This window comes from Lygodium microphyllum, chromosome 27 (genome assembly GCF_053477565.2).
Source record: "Lygodium microphyllum isolate KBCC chromosome 27, Lygodium_microphyllum_v1.1.10, whole genome shotgun sequence".
In the NCBI taxonomy this organism is placed as follows: Eukaryota; Viridiplantae; Streptophyta; class Polypodiopsida; order Schizaeales; family Lygodiaceae; genus Lygodium; species Lygodium microphyllum.
The window spans coordinates 38,869,642-38,883,630 of NC_141161.1; the positions used below are offsets into that span (position 1 = coordinate 38,869,642).

The 13,989-nt window shown below is 42.4% G+C and overlaps 1 protein-coding gene across 3 annotated transcripts in view; it reads right to left on the reverse strand.

Moving 5' to 3' along the window:
- LOC148012227 (Small GTP-binding protein) overlaps positions 1-11,872 on the reverse strand; it is a 118,487-nt gene extending 106,615 nt beyond the window's left edge. For 2 of the 3 annotated variants that reach the window (XR_015689027.1, XR_015689026.1), the window contains exons 1-2: positions 11,469-11,872; positions 7,532-7,708 (exon numbers count right to left, since the gene is read on the reverse strand). Coding sequence is in view for 1 of the 3 variants with exons in the window: in XM_087668863.1 (XP_087524989.1) it covers positions 7,532-7,708; positions 11,469-11,720 (429 nt within the window). In the remaining 2 variants the exon portion in view is untranslated. The remainder of the gene's footprint in view (positions 1-7,531; positions 7,709-11,468) is intronic. The other variant, XM_087668863.1, reaches the window with a different exon arrangement.
- Between the last annotated feature and the right edge of the window lie 2,117 nt (positions 11,873-13,989).

The following is a 13,989-nucleotide window of genomic DNA, read 5'->3' on the forward strand; positions in this document are numbered from 1 at the left end:
GAAGTAGACTGCCTAGAAGCTTTGTTGGAAATCGCATCTCGATGCAGTTTCCCACGAATGCAGGAGACACATGGCTGATGGCTCACCACTATGTCCGGCAAGCCTCAGACAAAAGACCCTCGTGACGCCTTCCGAAGGTACTCGTAGTTCAAGAAGCCAAACGGAGCATACCATAGCTCGGACTCTGTCTGAGAAGTAAGAAAAAGAGAAGTAAGAGCTGAAGAAGACTTCAATTTGTAGACTCCATTCTCCTCATACCCTGCAGAGAGAACCTTCCTCGATCCACGATCAAGGACTCGAGCAATATCACTGTCAAACTCCACCAAGAGGCCAAGAGCACAAATCTTATGAGCCGAAAGTAAATGATACCCCAATCCTGGCACATGCAACACCTCAAAGGTGTGGGTACCACCACGTCCATCTGGAATAAGCTGCATCTCACCCCGCGCAGCAATAGACGCAGAAGAGCAATCTCCAATGAGAATCTACCCACACGAAGGTCGCAAATGGGCAACACCAACAGAAAAAGAAGTCATGTGCCGTGAGGCACCGCTGTCCACAATCCACTCTCGAGCCTGGGGAGTTGTCATCGCAGCATCAGAAGTTGTCGGTGTAGAGTCCTCAATGACTGCTAAGTGTAAAAAAGCAACTGATGAGGGTGCAACCACCGCTCCAAAGTCCTTCGTGTCCTTCTTCTTGGTATCCTTCTTGTCTTTGTCGGGGCAATCCTTCTTCTAGTGACCGGTCTTACCACAAATATGGCAAGTTGATTCCTTCTCCTTGTCCTTCTTGGATTTGTTGTCCTCCTTTTTTTTCTTTTGGTCCTTCCCCTTCTTCTGAGAGGCTTGACCAACCAATGCCTCCGATTTGGAAGCATTCTGTCCCTTCAATTGTTTCTCCTAGTCCAAGACCATAGAAACCAACTCTTCCCACCGAAGAGTCGACTCCCGCCCTAAAGCAATAAGAGCGGAATAAAAAGTACCGAATCGTAGCGGCAACTAGGATAGTAAAGTGATCGCCATGTCTTCGAAGGAAATAGGCTTCCCCGCATTTTAAACTTGTATTTGAAGCTGCCGAAGCTTGTTGATGTGTTCCTGAAGCGAAGAAGACTTATTCACGGACAAAGTCCGCATCTGCACCTCCAAAGAAACCCTCTTCATCACGGTCATCCGGTTGTACATATGATCGAGCTCCGGCCATATCTCACGAGCAACCATCAAGTGCTTGATGTGAGCTATCACAGCTGTGGTGCAAGACAAAAACAGAAAAGATCGAATCCTGGCATTCAGTTTGTCCCAATGAGACTCGGCCTTGGTCAACTCTGCACGAGCATTGGAAGAGAGTTTGGACTCATCCCTCACCGAGGGCCTGTTAATCTCCTCCATCACCAATTCCACCAAATCATAAGACTCTAAAATGGCCAACATCATTACCTGCCGGATGCGGTAATTGTCACCGTCAAGCTTTTAATCCGTTGGAAGAGTCGGTAGGGCAGGCACCTTCCTATCCATGATCGCCTGGAACTCCAAATCAGTCTCTGAAGACATGTTAACCTGCAATACCTGCACAAATGCAAAAGCAGCCCCCTCTGACTGTGAAAACGCAGCCTTCTAGGACTGATTCCTCCGCTGCCCAAACCTTCCTCACCCGCCGAAGGCGATGAAAAGGTAAAATCTGCAATGGAAAGCCTCAAACGCAGCCTTCCTCAACTTCAAACAGCAATAACCTGCAGCAAATTCACCGATTAGACTCCTTTCCCGCACGCCCACGCTCGCTTCAGCCTTGATCCGATGCGCAACCCTCTCGCTCGCCCTTAAACCTGAAAACGCGGTCTTGTGTCGCAATGAAATCTCCTCTTCAGATAGGTTCAACCCTCAGTTAGTCCATCTTCACCGCTTTGATACCATGTCAGAGTGCAGCGATGCGGAAGCGTAGGACAAAGACTAAGAGAGAGTAAACACAAAGAGGGGAGAGAGAGAGAGAGAGAGAGAGAGGAGACAGTGTGTCGCATGTACCCCTAAGCGCATGGGTGGAGGAGCTATTTTGGATGCACACACTCATATGTTAGCTCTCCGTTGGTCCCTTTTTCGTGCCATGTGTGTGGACCATCACCCATGGACCATCATAGCCCGTTATTTTCTTGAGGACAGCGGGCTCCGCCATGGTAACACACGGCTTTGGGCCTCCTGGTGGCATGTCCTTAATGCGGACTCTCGTGTTTCCAGTCCCTCTTCCTCTTTGTTACTGCACTTGGTCGGCTCTTGGAAAGTGGTGCTCCAAAAGGCCCGTTGGCACCCAGCTTGCAGACTAACTCCTTTCAGCTGGAATTGTTGGCAGTATCGAGACTCCTTTCATGGGAAGATAAACATCAACTCAGATCGAGATTTAATCGCATGGCCCGTTTAGGTGTGACGTCGGTGGCGGATACTACCCTTGCCACTCGCAATGTCCTCGTATCTTTTCGGACTGCTCGGCAACTCTTCAAGATCCCGCGTGGATACCGTGATTTATGGGAGCAGCTTTCGTCGGAACTTCAGGGTCGGCAACCCTTTCCTGCCTTGACTGTGGACCGCCCTTGGCAGGACTGGAACCTTGCAGGCCGCCTGAGTCTGGAAAAGGCCTCTACTAATCAGGTGTATCATCTTCTTGTTCAAGATCACCAATGGCTGGGAGAGAAAGCTAATACTGTTTGGGGACTGCGGAAATCGCTGTCATGGTGGCAAAAAACGCTGATGGAGGGCTGGCTAAATAAGACACCTTTCAAATGCAAGGTTTTTCTTTGGCGGGTGATGATTGGTGGTCTTCCTCTGGCCTCGGCCCTTGCCAAGCGTCGCATCTCGAATGGCAATTGTTTCTTCTGTACCACACCGGCAGAATCGGCCCGACATCGTTTTCTCTCTTGCCCGCTCGCCAAGAATATCTGGTCGCTCTTGTCGCACATTTGGCGCGCGGTGGTCGGGTCCTCGCTAACTCCTTTCGACTGGGTTTTTGTGCGCCCGAAGTATCCCACACCGCCACAGTTGCATGAGAAGATCTTATTTCACTTTTTCAGATATTGGGGATGCTGGCACATTTGGACCACGCGCAATGCTTTTCTCTTTGATTCGGCCTCTAATGTACCCCGACATATTGCCAGGCTTAAAGGGCTCTTGTATTGGCAGCTAGATATCATCCGACTCTCCAACCTGCTCCCTCGGGAGGATTTGCATCCGTGGCATATGGCAATTGCCTCTGGGTCGTTGCCATGATTGGTGTAACCTTTTCAGTGCATTACTACGGGGTTTCCCCACATGTTGGCCTAGGGCCCTCGTGTATCTTGTAATCAGAAAAAAGAGAGAGAGAGAGAAAGAGAAAACCTCTTCACATGCTGGCTTTATGTCATCATGTATCTTGTAATCCAGTAATCTTGTATTTTTTTCGTGATTAATACAATTACCTTTTACGAAAAAAAAAGGAGACAGTGTAAACGCAGAAAATCCGCGGTATAATATGCTATATAAGAGTGCAGAAATACACAAGGGGACAGAGGAAATATCTGCGTAAGTCTCCGACTTGATAACCTCGATCTCCGTCAGCCCGAGCACAGTCTGTCTCAGCCAACGCATCTCAAGATCAAAATCTGAACAATGAATGCTGAAGTGAGCCACGAAACCGACTATAAATAGCCGAAAAAATAGGAAATAATTGAAGCAGGTCAGTTGTATCCGACTGCATTAAATCTGGCCATGATGTACCGGCAAATCTAGCCGACTGCTGACGTGGACTGCGTGGACTACCGTACTGCTAACTGTCCAGGAAATGATTGTCTAACACTTTTGTCCATTAAAGGCATTAAATTGAAATGATGATGATAAAGATGCACGTACTTCATTTTGACCTTTGAAAACAAAATTGTTTGAAGAAAAAGAAGGGGAAGGAATACTCACAATTTCTTGTTTTAACTGCTTACCTAGTCTTGAGTTCATAAAGAAATATTTGTCTTCCTCATTACTCATAAACCAGAAATTGTTTTGCATACATCCTTCATAAAAATCATCAATACCAATAGGAGAAAGGGAATTATCATTAACAAGATCAAAAATGATAGACATACCTAGCACCGGAGAGAATAAGTATAAAGACAATGAAGTGTACTCTACGCCAGTTTCTGCTTGCGGATAGCCAATCCTAAGTGGAGATTCCGCCCTTCCTGTATGGTCAGTAGATCGGTGCACCGAATCTAAAGGATAGAATTTAGACTTACCTTCTATCTGCTGCCAAGCTCTACGCATCAAAATGAGATTGTACTCAACTGCAGTAATCTCGTAAGGTTGCAAAACTCCATGAAAGTCCAATATTTGTCTGGCCATGCAGAGACCTTGTGAAGCAAGCTGTTAAGCCCACTCCGACTCGTTCCTTGATGGATTTAGCTCAGATATGAAAAGTGATGTGAAAGTAGTATTCGAAGTCATCTGCCCTTCTGTTGTTCCTGTTTCTTGTGTAAAGCTTTCAGATCAAGGCCTAGGTTTCTCTCAAAGAACTCGGCTCTAATCCCATGTGAAGAAAATACCCTAACACATAAACATAAATAATATCATACAACGTACGACAAACCACAGATTAATAGAAGAACACAGTTAGGGTTAGGGTAACTCAGAGACAATGAACACAGAGAATGAATGAAATGAAATGACTATTGAATATGCTCATGCAACAAACACTCTATGCAATGAATAAATACTATACCTCGAACTCCTGTATCTCAAGGATCAAGGCTAGGATAACGAGCTAGAGAGTGTGTCATACTCCGACGAATCGCAACAAGGCAGCCTTCAAAATCGAATACCAACAAACGCATCCAAGGAAGGCTGGATCTAATGCAAACGGCAATGCAGGAGAGAGAGAAAGAGATGAGCAGAGAGAAAGACTAAAAACGCAGATGAGGTGAGAGAAAACAGAGAATGCAACTGACAAGAGAGAGAAAACGGTAGCAACAAGCCGAGGAGAGAGAAGATATGCAATGACAACTGAGAGTAGAGAGAACATTTGTAGGGTGACAGTTGGGGCTTACAAATATAGCAATATGCTAACGTGGTAGGCTATACGACAGCTACATGACAAACAGCAGCAATCGCCTGGATGAAAACAGCGGCAAAATGATGATGGAGGGTTGGAAACATGCGTCGGATGAGTAAAGACTGCAATGGACAACTTGGACTACGATGTCCTCCACGAATGGGGTGTGGATAGTAAGCTGAAAAATACTTGAAACTTGCAAAAAACAAGATTAGGGTTGAATGAAGAACAACATATCTATTTAGAGAAAGTTTGGGCCCTTCCAAGTGGGTTTGTGCTTATGGGATACATGCACTCTCTAAGAACGCATTTCTTTTTAGATAAACAAGATTTCTTTCTTAACTAAGGATGTTTTGGGGTTGTTCAAGTGAAGCAGATGCATTTTTAGCTAAACAAGGTTATGCATACTACCAGTCGCACCCGAATACATTGGGCTTTGCACACCATACATTGGCAAAATAAGGAGTTGTGTCATTCATTGTTGGATGCGGTCCTTGACCCACCATAGCATGAAAAATATTGCCTCCACCAAAGTATCATGGCCGCCCTATATTTGCATGCATGCCTAGCTATTCAAAACCCATTGGATTGGCACTACCAAGATGGCCTTGCATTTGAATATCCAATCCCACTAGTACCAATTGCTTTTACTCATCACCAATCTTTGGTGCATCTTAGGCTATGGTGGTTGTCCTTTGGGAGATCCTTGCCGCCCCAATGCCTTTGAAGATGACATCTTTTTCTTACCCTTGCTGTCTTTTTTAGAAGAGTTCAAAAATCTCTCAAACTATGGATCTTTGGCCAATTGAGCGAAGATGTCACCTGCAACCTTCAACCGAGCCTTAAACTGTTCATCATATTCTTCATCTCCTAGCTGGTCATTAGCATCATGTGGCCTAGAAGGACCCACTTCCTAGTCAACAACCACATTTTCTTGTTGTTGTCCATGCTGATATTGTAAGCATGTTCCAAGATTAGGCATTGCATTTTCCCCTTCGAAATGAGATGTATCATCACTATAAGAAGATATTCTTGCTTTAAATGCTCAACTGAACACAAATTCAGCACTGAAGCAAAGCTTCTAACCTTTCATCAGGTGCCTCGCACCCACCAAGTCAAGGGAATTTATGGTATCCCAGCATTGGAACCATGAAATCAGCCTTCTCCTCAGAGAGGGTGGTAATAACCTCATGAATTAATAATTACAGCAAGCAATTAAAACACATAAACTGAAATGCATAATTTACCACTTAATCTTCGACAATGAACAGCCTATTGGCCCCAAAACAAGCACCCCTCATGTTATTTCTTTATCTTGTATTGCAAATAAATTGAGTATATTGAGATTGTTAAATCTCTTCCACTGATCCAAGTGCCTCTTGCTATCACAAATGACTAGCAAACCTTCAAACCAATTTGCCCCTAGGTTTATTGGGGGATTGGCCTTCACTTGTGCTCCTTTGCTAATGGAGGGTCCAAAAAACCATCCAGATCTGTCCTACCAGAGGACACAAAACCAGTCCTCTCAATGTTGTTAGTGGCTTGTCTATGTGTCACTCTCTATCTGTAGTCCAGTTCAGACCCTCAGGAAAAAGCCTCACAGCACGAGTGCTACCTGATCATCTACACAGTAATCCACTGCCTTGGACTGCACATTGTTGACCTCAATCAGGCCTGATAAATCATCAAATACATCAATCAGCAAACAAGTGGCTGCCACTAACAAAGAGCAGACAGCTGGGGAAGCCTCAATGGTGGGAAAAAGGTCTATGCTTTAATACCATCATGAAAGTAGATATGTAGAGAAGTGGACAGCAAGAAGGATGAACACCTGATGAAGGCAGAAGATCAGAGATCCCAGGCTGAGCCCCAGGCCAAAAAACTGCTATATAAGAACGGACATACGAAGTATAGGCACATCCTGTAAATAGGCACAAACTGGAAAGTGGCCAACTAGCCATCTGGCTGACCAGAACGTGGTCAGATCAGTCTGGTGGCACTGACAGGAGAAGCACCCCAAAAATCAGTTCACGAAGAACCAAAATCTACTGAAATGGAGCTGGAGATCAGCACTCAAAATATTGACAAATACTGAGCCCACAACTTAGACATGTATCAATAGTAAGCATAATGTTAGATGTTGGTAGCCATAGCATGATAACTTCTCACAAGTACACAAAATAAAATCTCCACTGATCCTTATAAATAAATTCACATCACGTGTGCGGTGCAGATGCTATAGTGATCCTTCTACCAAATTCATCACCAAACCATGATAATCTTCAGATAACCAAATTCATCAAAAAACCAAGACAATGATTACTTCTAGAATTCAATTGCTGAGCACTATAAAAGATATATTTACACAAATGTAGTACTTGTGAAAACATAACGGTGCTAACTAGGCAATCAAACAAAAATTGACCGGCTAAAAGCTCTTAGCTATACATAAAAATGCAACATCTCACAGAAGCACCTGTAGTTTGATAGTTATTCCACGTTCTCTTTCAAGGTCCATATTATCCAAAAACTGCTCCTTCATGTCTCTATCACTAACAGTACCAGTCACTTGTAACAATTTGTCTGCCAAAGTTGATTTCCCATGATCAATATGGGCAATAATAGAGAAGTTTCTAATATAGGACACTGGAACCTGCAAATAACAAAATAGAGACCTTGTAAAAGCATGGAATGTCATCAAAACAGACACACCAATAACGCACAGCACAAAATGTGTTAAAATATAGGATGATAGAATATAACCATTCCTTGTCTCATGAACTTGGGTAAAATGGCATCCTTAGTACAATTGGGATGTACAGATTTTACTTGATGAGTTTCCTTGAAAATGATGAGGGTTCTTTAGTACCTTAGAGATCTTGTGCATTTTCAATTCCACTCATTATAATAGTGACAACTATGATATATACCCTCACAGCCTTCATAGGTCCACTTCAAGTATTTTTTATCTTGATATATTGTCTAGATAACTGGATAACTCTATCATTATGACAGTCCCAGCTAGGATTTTACCATCAACATTTAGGTTTCATTTCACTTACTGTTTAGTTGCTAGATTGTTCTATCATTTTGCTGATGCTTGCTAAGGGGGCATCCCTAACAAGGGGATCAAGTGGGGGCAATATCTTCAATTAGCCCCCCATTAAGTGTTATACATGTCACTCCATGACAGCTGATACTATCAATAAGAGAAGTCATTTGAGGGCCAAAACCCATGGAAGACATTAATTGTCCAAGAAAGGACCAATTGACATGATCACAATATCCAATTGAATCATAACAACCTCCTGACTAGAAGCTTTGGCATAATCTATCCTCGATTGAGCATTCAAAATATTATGCATAATATTCTGTCTCTTAATGAAACCATATTGACATGGTGAATCAAACATGGAAAAACTTTTTGAAGCTTATTAGCAATGGTCTTGGAGAAGATTTTATACAATGATCCCGTAATAAAAATGGGACTCTACTACTGCAAAGTCCGAGGGGAGGAAACCTTCAGTAACAACCAAAGCACTGCAATCTTCTACTCAAAGGGCATAATGCAACATATGATGATCAAGCGGAGCAGCGGTACTAATCTAACATGAGCCAAGAGCTACATGACTGGGTATGCATCATGGCCATGACCCTAACACTCAATACATGTGGATCAAGGTGGAAAACTCACAAGGTTGGATATTGTACATCGCCCTATGTTACTTCCCTTCAAGAAGATCGAGATATGCCACTGGAGTGGTACAACAGAAAGACAAGAGGAAGATGGAGTAGATAGGAGTCATCATTCACAAATCTATCAAATGAGATTGTACACTGCTCTAGATTGGGAGAGATTCTTTTGATGAGCACCAAGCCACATAGTAGACAATGTGATACATATGATTTTAAGAACCCAGGGCAACTACAAGTGATGGATGCATAGGTGGCATGCACAAATAGGGTATCAGCTAACATAAGAGGAGACAACACATGCTATGGTCAGCACATGCTAGAGTTGGGGTCAAAATATCATCTCTTCAATAAGATAATGAAGTGGCCCGGATCTACAGCATTGACCAATAGCCCACTAGTTCTAGCGTAGTGGACAATGTCTTTAGATCCATTGAGACAATGAAGCTAATCAAATCATTCAATAAAATCCCTCCCCCCCACACCCCAATTGGAGTAGACATTGCCTACTTATCCCTCCCCATATCTACATCCCCATATCCACAAGTTCCAACCACAGCTCATACAAAGCTTGCCACCTTCCTCTTCACACATGACCTAGCACAAATATAGTCACTATGTCTATAATGGTCTCACCTAGTTCCAACACACTACTCCACAAAGATGAAACCAGCCCTCCTCCTTAGATATAGTGGTGATAACCTAATTTAATAATAATTACAGCGAGTAATTAATTCACATAAATTGAAATGTACGCTTTGACCTTGAAATCTTGGATAATGAACACTTTGTTGGCCCCAAAATTGGCACCCCTTTCGGTACTTCTTTATGTTTTATTGCAAATGGATGGAATACATCTGAGATTCACCAATCTCAGCTAATCCACGTGCTATCTACTATCATTAATGACCAACAAGCCTTCAAACCAATTTGCCTCTTGGTTTGCTTGGAAAATTGGCCTTCACCCTACTCCTTGCAAGTCAAATTTAGCCCCAATTTGAAATTGCCTAGCTAGCCTCTTGAATCGTCCTAATATTCTTTAATTTTAGCTCCCGGAATTCAAGTCTTAAACCTTCAATTCTGAGCACGCATCCCAAGGTAGCTATCGAAACCCACACTAGTGGCTCTCGAAAAAGACACTCCTCATTTTAGAAATTTGATGCGTGTCCAATATGTCACACCTTGCGTGCTACAAGATCATTGTCTAATTTGCCCTCGTTGGCTACTAAGGCTTATTAAACTTTGTGGTTTTTGTAGCATGCAAGCTCTAGGGTGGTTCCAATGGTTTGATTTGTCCTTCAATACACACTATTCTCATTTAAGCTATGGTCCAAGAGTTTTATTGATGGTTGATATTCAATCTCTTCATCTCTTAATTCCCTTGGTTTCCCCTTCTTTGCTTAAATCTTGTTTTTGGGTTGGTTAAGCTATTTTCTTTGTGGCTTCTTTTTAATTTCTATTGTAAATTAGGGCTTACAACTAAGATTTATTGGCTTTGCAACAAAGCATATCGACATGAAACATTGCTATGCACATTCTAGTCCATTCTAGCACTTATATATTGGGTTATGTATTTCGATGAAGGACTCACATAGCAAGTTTGCACTAGTTCTAAGTAGACTACAATCAAGTGTTGTTAGCCATTCCTTTTGTGGCTTCATCTTCCTTTGAGCCTTATTCTTCTACTACCATGAAGGCTTCATCTCTCAAGGCAAATCTCCTAGTATCTCTCATTGCTACCACCACAACTACTTCTTCCTAGCTCCTCTAGCTGGAGTGCTTCTTCTTCATCATTCACATAGTTCTCAACACCACACAAAGACCAATATTAAGCTCCTCCTCATTCAGCATCGACATCCATGGTCAATAGGGGGTTCCTAGCCTTCATTTAATAGCTACAAATTTTGACATTGCCTTCTTATCCTTGCCATCAGTTTCCCTTCTCTCTATATTTCCCCTCTTGCATTGCATGATCTTCACATCATCTTTGCAGCAAGGTGCTTGGGTAAGTGAACAATTTTCCCATGCGAGACATTGCCCAAGTGACACCTTGCTACATGAGCATTCTCATTGCATAGCATCACTCTTTGCTTCTCATTGCGAAAAGCACACATGGTCTTAGCTAGTGATATAAGATTTGTAAGGAGTTTTTTTTATTATCATATGACAATAAGTTGGATTTGAAGAATCCCAAGAAATGTGTTTATAGAGTGCTTGAGGTTCTTAACCTTGGTACATTGTTAACTTAGGAGGTACACCAAAAATGCCGGAGCTTAGTAAAGGTGTGAGGATGGATAGATAAATTCAATTTGCACTAAGGCATTGGAGGATGTCTGTTCTGAAGCATCAAACACTACTGGTTGTTTACCATAAAATAAGATACTCCTCTGTTTGTTTTTTGTTTCCCAAATCGGTAGATTCCTACATGTGGACATATCTGACCATGAGCAATGTGTCACCACTACCGAGACTCTGGATGGTTGTCCCTGGTTTGGACAGCAAAGCAACTCTCACGATTGCGTTAAAGTTTGCTTCCAGAAATTAGATGAGTCGGCATTTTCCCTTCTTGATTCGTGTGAGCCTCAAACCTTAGAAAGTGAGCTTTAAGAAAGGGAATCACATCAATATCGATTTTGAGATGATTTGGCTGTTACAACCCTGATACAATTGAGAGGAGGTCCTAAATGAATTCATCTGGACAAGAAAGAAAGGGCGTATACCTTAGAGAGGCGGTCTTTGCCCATGTCAAGAGCTGTTGAAGTCTCTCCATCCGACACTTTAACTGTATCAATGGCGCTTGTTTGGCACCTGATGCTGATCGGTTTCCCGTGTTTCTGTGGGTGGATTCGCACGTCCTGAATCCTGCTCGGATAGAGGAATGTTGAACCTCGGGGGCCACAGCCAGAGACGTAGCAAGGAGGAGGAGCAGCACAATTCGAAGAGAGAAGGCGGTCCATGGTTGCCGATGCCATGAAGCTCTCTCTCTCTCTCTCTCTCTCTCTCTCTCTCTCTCTCTCTCGTTTGAAGCAGCAACTCACCCCCCTCACTCCTTGGCCAAGTTGGAAGGAACAGAGACCGCAGTTTTTTTAAACTCCCCTATCCAATTCGCGGCTCTAGAGACGAACATTTTCCAGGAAAAACCATTTTCATGAAGAAATCATACTTTACAAATTATTGACCGAGGTAGCGTTTTTATAAATTGAAAAAGCGATATTGTACACCATTTGGGGCTATTCCCATAAGACTGGATTCGTACCGAGAGACTCGATGTAAAAGGAGAGGGGCATCATCCAATGTGTGTACTTTTCATTTGAAAACTAAAAAGGTGGTTTTCTTCCAAACCCACCACAACTACTACCAACATAACCCCCTCGCAAGAAAATTTTGGCCAATGGAAGATGTTCTACTTTACACATGGCAAAATCTGAATGAACTAAAAGTATTCACAAACTTTTCTAATTGGTTGCTTTTAAATACATATTTTCGTGCATCTTTGCCACTAGTATGAACATCCATGGTACATCAACCTCTAGATTGATAAAACTTCCACCACCATAAGGCGAACCTAGCCTTATATCCAACCATCCTGTTTGGCTACAGGTTTGACACTATGGAAGCCAAAAAAGACAGGCATCTTGATAGATATGAGACTATGGAATGAGAAAAGGGTAGGTGCCATATATAGTCATTCAATTTTGATTATATAGTTGAACCACTTAATTCCAAATCACTTCCCACCTCTCTATCTAGAGTTTGCACTCTTCATGGATGCAAAATTTCCTTATTGTAAGGGACTCCTCTTCTTCTTCATTTTTCCTATTAGTCTTCTTGATTACCCTTGACTTGGTGCGAGCCACTACGAGGCATCTCTAGCCATTGAGTTTGCCATGACTGTCAAGACAGATTCAACTTCATCTTCCTTTCGAAGTACGGTCACTACTTGATCTTTATTGGTTCATCACTCCTTTGACTTTTGAATGGCCAATTTGGTTTCATCTCTAGCAATAGCACCTCCCCTCTTTAGTATCTACAAATTTTAGTTTAAAGAGGGGCTTAAAGGGGGATCAACATTCTTATTATTAAACACCATCTACTTACGAACAATCCAAATCATTCAAAGGTAGGTGCCTCTCAAGCAAGTCCAAAGGGAGGAGGGGAGACCATTGGCCTCTCCTTAAAAATCTTCCTTCCAAGTTAAGAGATAAGGGTGGAAGGGTGGGATGATCCAGTGCAACCATTGCAAGTGATGCCAATTGTGGGGGCACTTAAGGAAAAGATGAAGGATGGTTTCAATTTCCTTGTTGCATCCCCTACAAATTCCTATATGAATACCAACCCTTATTGCTTTATCTTGGGTCCATGAGGTTTTGTGGAGAGAATGAACCACAATAATAAATATATTTTAGAGGGGATGACTAGACTTGCCAAAGACTGAATTCCAACTAGTTTACATTCCAATTGATTCTTCGTCTCTTATGAGGTTAATGATGAGGAGGGTGTTATCCATGGGTAAATTGGATAGAGGAAGGAGGTTAACCCTAGTCCCACAAAGCCAAAGTCTTAAAACCTAATCTACATGTCACACTAGATATAATCAAGGCTAGTATCATTCCAAGCAGCTTTTCTTTCTTAGATAAATGTTTAAGTCATCTTTGTTTAATCTAAAGGTGCGTTTTAGGTCTTTGTTATCGATCCATCTTTTCTTGATTTTGTCCCATAGACCCCCCTCCCTCCCAAAACACTTATGCCTTTATTGTTGAGCTTTGCAGCCTTAATTAGTTCCTCTTCTTTAATGAGTGGGATAGTTGGGCTTAGCCACACTGAGTCAAAAGCTGCCCACCTTAGGGCTCTATTGAAGGTCTCAAGGCATACCAAGCTTTTGTATTTCTGACACACTTCTCATATGCATTTAACTAAGGAGGAGGAGCTTGTTGGTTTGAATATAGTTGGAGAGAGAATTATAGTGTGATGATGGAGAAATTTGAACCTTCAATCCTAAGCTATTTAAGGTTGTATACAACCAAATAGAACTGCCTAGTTCTCTTCCAAGTTTTTCAAGCGCCTAATGCTTACTCCATTTGCCCAATTTATCAATTAGGTTGTTAAGATTTTTAGACTGCAAGTATGTACTGTGACAGTAAGGTTGCATGATACAGAGTTATAGCATACAGGTTATGCTACATGGTTGTGGATGGTTTTGAGATGTTAAAGGGCTAAAATACCCTGATTACAACAGACGGT